At 56.7% G+C, this 6,131-nt stretch overlaps 1 protein-coding gene across 1 annotated transcript; it reads right to left on the bottom strand.

Moving 5' to 3' along the window:
* Positions 1–2,093: 2,093 nt before the first annotated feature.
* Camk2n1 (calcium/calmodulin dependent protein kinase II inhibitor 1) lies at positions 2,094–5,563 on the bottom strand. Its single transcript, XM_021161527.2, has 2 exons — positions 4,849–5,563; positions 2,094–3,508 (listed from the first exon to the last, which is right to left on the bottom strand). The coding sequence occupies exons 1-2, from the start codon at positions 5,012–5,014 to the stop codon at positions 3,438–3,440; spliced, it is 237 nt and encodes a 78-aa protein (XP_021017186.1). The 5' UTR covers positions 5,015–5,563; the 3' UTR covers positions 2,094–3,437.
* Positions 5,564–6,131: the final 568 nt, after the last annotated feature.

The raw sequence follows: 6,131 nt of genomic DNA, 5'->3' as shown, positions 1-6,131 counted from the left end.
CAGCACATGGTATATCTGGTATCTGCACAGTCCCCAAAGTACCTTCTCAACAAATGCTCACCCAATACTATAGTATATTTAAGAGATTTATTTTCCTTGCTACTGAATGGAGGTCTCTAGAAAGGCAGACTCATTCCAGGCTGAGGCAGGCACTGCCTTTGCTGCCCAGTGGCCTCCAGCAGGAACGTTTTAATACATCACTTATTAACATGGACCTTCAGCCTTGGCCCAGGGTGCTGGGCAGCTCCAGGAGCTGGCTGACCACATCCACACACTGCCTCCTTCTGACCCCTGATGCAGTCTGTTGTGCAGGATGATGGAGATGGGCAGAGCTTGAGGAACACACACCAACACAAGGACTTTTAAAGGCTGAAGGACAACCGTTGAAGCCAGAACAGAGCCAGTCTGTCTGCATCTTCATCCTGGATGGTGGGCTCTGGGTTCCAATCCTGCCTCTGCAGCTATCAAACCGAGCAGCTTGGCAGGAATTACCCTCTCTGAGACCCGCTATCTACTGTGCCGCCAGGTAACAACAACACCCATTCTTCTGGGCTGTTGTGAGTCTGGTGTTCAGGGAAAGCTTTCTTGCTTCCCTGAGACCTCAGCTTCTTTGGTAACTGGTAGGTGAATGTCGCTGGATTTCTAGAAGTGCTGAGACAACCACATGAGACAGTACTCAGTGACTACAGTACCAGAAACCACATCCCTAAAGCTACCTTCTTGCCTGGCCCCTGCCCCTCTCGGCAGATTATTATTTGAACAAAAAGCAGGCCCTAGCCCTAATCCTTTTTCCAGTAACCCCCTCGGCCTTCTGGGGAGGGGGGCAGTACATTGCATTTCTTGGCTCTAATGGAGCCTATAGACCTTCAAGTCCAAAAGGGAGTGCCTGGGGTCAAGAGGGAAGACAGCCAGATTCAAGAAGAGGACTGTGTGCCTGGGGAAATGAAGTTGGCATCCGCTTGCATCCGCAGGCTGGGCACTGCCAGTTCCAGCTCCCCCATCAGTCCCAGTAATGACCACAGGATGAAGAACCCCGGGCTGGGCTGGGACCTGCTGAGGCTGTCAGACTGAAGAAGCAGGATGAGACATTTGCCCTCCTTTCCCCTGGGGTCCCCTGGAGCTCCTCTTCTGCAGTCCCCCCACCCCCCCACCCCCCCCTGTGGGGACTCTTACCTGATGTCTGAGTCATACTCAAGCTCCTGTCACTGTGAGCTGTGTTGTGACTCCCTGGCTGACAGCTTTACAACAAACACATTAAAAGCTCCAGGCAGTGGGGCTTCTACATGCAAAACATCCCAAGGGATGGGGGGGTGGGGGTGGGGGAGGGGTGGGAGTCGAGGAGGTGGGGACACAGGAACTCTTCCTTGAGCCAAAACCCCTCCTCCCAAGTCCTCTCCCTACAGAACCTGAACCCCTCATCACTGCCTCCAGTTTAAGGAGAACTGGGGCTACCTCCCCACCCTGCCCAACAGACTTTTCCTAATGGGTGATTAGAGGCAGGTGCAGCAGGTGCTTAGGAACTCTTGGGACCCCCCCCCCCCCCCCCACTATGCATCCCCAGAGAACAGACTCATCCTCAGGCAAGTAACAGTAGGCTCTAGTGGTTAGAGACACGAGTATGTCCACAACCGGGCCTCGGGTCGGATGTTTAGTGGATGCTACCGGCAGCGCAGTATGGAAGGTTCTGGTGGACCGAGGATTGATACTCCTCTTCTTGACCCTAAGAGGCAGCAGCTGAGTTCATCGGTCTTTGCACATCAGGCAGGTGAGGTTTACAGAAGTTCCAATTCTGAGAGTAAGGCAGTCAGAGCTAGAACCTGAACCCAAGTCCAGTCTCCCAGCTTCAGTCTCCTCAGGACTGGCAGCCTCCCAACCCAACAGGATGGCCCAAGCAAGCCTCAGGGAAACCAGAAGGAGCCATTTGCAAAATTCAAAGTCCACTGATTCTGCCATTTTCAGGGGATAGCCTGACCCATCCAGCCTGCTGGCTGATAACCCCCCACCCCCAACAACGCACACAAACTGTTTCATCCTACAGGCCAAAGCCACCATCTCTGTATTCCAGTCCCTGAGAAACAAGGCTAATGAAAGAGTAGACACAGGAAGAGTTCTTTATTGTACACTGGAGAAATAGCCCTGTGTGCTGGTTCAAGGTGCAACATACAGAGTAGAGAATTAAGAAAAGAAAGAACTGGGAGGGGTGGGGACCTCTTGAGGTCCAAACTTGCAAACAAATAATTAAAAAAAAAAAAGTCAATGATTCCTCACGCAAGAGGCATTTTTTTTGCAAATACCATGCAAAACAGGCAGCTGGCGAGCCTTAAGAGAACCCCTATAAATAACAGAAAAGACTCTCCAAGTGTTCCCACACAGGACTCAGAGCACAGGGGACAAAAGGAAACCAAAATGCCTTTTGGCGGTTCAAGATATTTGGCACTCGTGTGATTACATTTGTTTGTTTGTTTTTTTACAGTCCATTAAAGAGAATGGATAAAGTGACACAATATTGAAGAAGAAAGAGGGGTTCACTCAGCAGACCCCCCAGGGAGGCTAGAAAAAGCTCAAGTTTGTCTTTGTTTTTCTTCTTCTTCTTTCTGACATATAAAACCCACCGTTGGTGTTAACCTGGGCAAAGAGCTGTACTGCCACAAAGAAGCGCAAGCTTTTCAGTTGTCTCTCGAAAGCAAGACCAGGAAGGGGCCTTCCCAAGCGTCAGTCGGTAGAAAAGTTACTTTCTGCATTAATATGGGGTTCATTTCCGGTAACTTCAAAGATGACCCAAGTGCAACAGTATCTACAGAGATCATCCCCCGCCCCCAATTGTCTTTTGTACATCCGAGAATAAACAACATTTAAAAAAAAATAAAACTGGACTAGACCGCATGTCACATTCAAGTGCACAGATGAAACTATGTAAACATTGGGAACAGCCAAATCAGCAGAGAATGCAGCACCTTCACGTGGCCGGTGCTGCTTTCGGGAAGTGGTTCAAACTCCAGAGCTAGAATTGCACAATATTTACCATATATAAAAAGAAACAGGTATTAATCTTGACAAATAGCTGCAACTGAGACTTTTTTCTTTTATATGTGTGTATATAGTGATTTTTATTTTTTATTTTTTTTTAACTTTTTGTGTGTTTTTTTAACTTTTGTTTTTGTAGAGGAGCACAGAGCCACTGCTACTGCTACCACCACCACCTCCACCACCTCCACCACCTCCTCCTCCTCCTCCTCCCCACCTCATCTGTCTCCCGGCCTGACTTGAGACACAAGTTGTCGATTTCATCACAGATAGCAAGCTATTAATAAATTTCAAAGTGCTTTCTCCCTCCTCCTCCTCCTCCTCCTCCTCCTCCTCCTCGTGCTTTTTGTCAGTAACTGTCACAGCCCGCCACTCTTCTTATTCTTTCCCTCAACACATTGTCTTTGGGGCAGTTAGACACCAGGGGGTGCCTTGTCGGTCATGGTTTTCAGCACGTCATCAATCCTATCATCTTCAATAACAACTGCAAAAAAAAGGGGGGAGGGGGAGAGAAAGATGAGAGAGCTTGGGCTAGACGCAGTGTCTATATCCCCACTACTGGGGTGGGTGCAGGGGAGGGCGAGGAAGGAAGGCTGACTGTTCCAAGCAGGGTGAACAGCCCCATCGCCCTAGGCTCGCTTCCCTGTCTGATTCTGAACTGCCCCACTGCCTAGCCCTCATCCTAGATGGATTCTAAGAAGGAGCAAGCCAGAGGGAGCCATCCCAGCTGACCCGCAACCGATGCAACCCTTTACAAAGAAGTCTCCTAGGCTACTTCTTAAGGAGAGAAAGGGAAACTGAGGTCTTCAGGTCACTGGTGGCGGTAGCCCAGGCCGGGTTCAAAGAAGCCCGGAGCAGGAAGGAAAGCTGGGGTAGGTTCCCACGCCGATCAGCGGCTGCAAAGTTTAGGCCTGGCCTGAACGGGTGTCCCCCTCCCGTTTTCCCTTCCCTGTGCCCCGGTCCGTAGCCTCCGCCCCTCCGCTCTCTGTGCCACCGCAAAGGGCAGAACCTCCCTTCGCTGCCGCCTGGGGCTTTACCTTCAGTCGCCTCTTCCGCCTGCCTCACTGTCTCCACTGGCCTCAGTCCCTCCACCAGTCCCTGTTCTGAATGATCAGATCACCTGTCCAGAACTCTGGGTCTCTACCCGTAGGTCTCCTTGTCTGTCACCCTCATTGTTCCAGCACTTCAGCGTCCTCCCTAGACTTGAGTCCCAGGCTCTCTTACAGCTCCCTCGCTTTAGCTCTCTGCCCACCTCCGTCTCCCGACCATCTCCCCACTTCACCTCGCTACCCCAGTCTTTTCCGGCAGCACCCTGCATCTCGGTTTCCCTGGGGCTTCTCCAACTCCAATATCTCAGCCTAGACCACCCTTCTCCCCTCTGCCAAGTAACAGCGAAAAGCCTGTGCGACCTGAATGCTCCTCGCCCTTCCCCGCGGTAGTTAAGGTCCTTCCCCTGCAGCGCCCCACGCAGACCCCTAAGAAGCTCCAGGACCCCTTACCCCAGGGTGGCCAAGCAGAGAGAGTACAGATGCGACTCCACTGCGCAAAAAGGGGGAGGGGTGTGAAACCTAAAAGCAAACTTTGGTGCGGTTGAGGACGCGGGTATAACCTTTGGGCCTCGGCTGCAAGTAGAGGCTACCACGCCCCCGGGTGACCCCGCTGGTGGCCCGGACAAGCGGAGACTCTTGCCCGAGGCCTGATCCAGCTTCCGCCGCAGGGGGATCCCAAGATCCCGCAGATGGTCCCCCCACTACCGCGGGGACCCCTGAGCCCCTGCCAGGCTGCAGCACCAGCACCGCAGGGGGTAAGGGGCGGGGAACTCACCGCGCTTGCTCCGGCCGATCTGGCCCAGCTTGGGAGGCCGCTTGCTCTGCCCAGCCCCGAAGAAGTTGTTGGTGTCCTGCAGGCGGCACGAGAAGATCTGGCCCACGTCGCCGCCGTCGCCATAGGGGCTCAGCTTCTCGTCGCCGTAGGGCAGCACCTCCGACATGGTCGCGTCCGGGGGCTCCGAGGCGGCACCTCCTCCGCCCGCGTCCCCGCCCGCGGAGGACAGGGTCAGCGGCGCTGGGGCCGGGGATGGCCGGCCGGGGACGGCCCTCGGGGCTGCCGCGGCGCTGGGGCCGGCGAGAGGCCGGGGAGCGACACCGCTTGGGGCAGGAGCGCGCAGCCCGCGCGAGCGACCCAACGAGCGCCCGCAGCTGAGCTGCGCTGCGCTCGGGCTCCGCGCGCGAGTGGCTGCTGCTCCGGCAGCGGCGGGCAGGACTCACATCCTCGGCGCTCTGGAGCGCGGGGCGGGGGCCGAGCCGGGCGGGGCCGCGACGCGCGGGGAGGAGGGTGTCCCTGCGAGCCCGGAGGGCGCGGGACCGAGGTGGGCGCACCCCGGGGAGCGCGCGGGCCAGTCCTGCCGCGGATACGGGCGGCGGCAGCGGCGGCGACTCGGGGACTGTGGCGGCGACTCGGGGACTGTGGAGCAGCGAGCGGCCGAGGGGGAGGGGAGCAAAAAAGGAGGGAGGGCAGGGGGAGGAAACCCGGAGGGAGGGAGGGAGGGAGGGAAGAAACCGAGAGGGCGACGGGGAGAAAAACAGAAAGACAGAAGAAGGCAAGGGGAGCGGCGGGAGGAGGGAGGGTGAGGAAGGAGGGAGAAAAAGAAAAGGGGGGAGACTAGATCTGGATCGCAGAGGCAGAGCGGAGAAGCGAAAGAAGGGAAAAATAGAGGGTCGGAGAAGGAAGGAGGAGAGAGGGGGGACAGAGGGAGGCAGGGACGAAGGAGCAGCCTGCGAGCTGCTAGGGAGAATGCCAGCCCAGGCTGAAAGCGAGGCGCCGGAGGAGGGAGGGAGGAGGGGACCCGCGGGCCTCGGGGAGAGATCCCTGGAAGCTAAGCGACGTCACGGGGCCGCGCCGGACCGCGGCTGGCTTCCTGCCCCCGCCCCCGTCCCCTCCGTCCCGCCTGCGCTGAGGGGCCCCGGTGCGCCCCGCCCCGCCCCGCCCCGCCCCGCACGGCCCGCGCCCCTCCCGCGCGGTGTTTACCCGACCCGGAGCCTGTGCGCGCCGGCTCGGCTGGCTGTGACTCCCGAGGGGAACCCGAAGCAGTGGGAGGGGAGGGGACC

Source organism: Mus caroli, chromosome 4 (assembly GCF_900094665.2).
Source record: "Mus caroli chromosome 4, CAROLI_EIJ_v1.1, whole genome shotgun sequence".
Taxonomy (NCBI): Eukaryota; Metazoa; Chordata; class Mammalia; order Rodentia; family Muridae; genus Mus; species Mus caroli.
The sequence above is the reverse complement of the archived record's forward strand: the minus strand, read 5'-3'. Positions and strand labels throughout refer to the sequence as shown.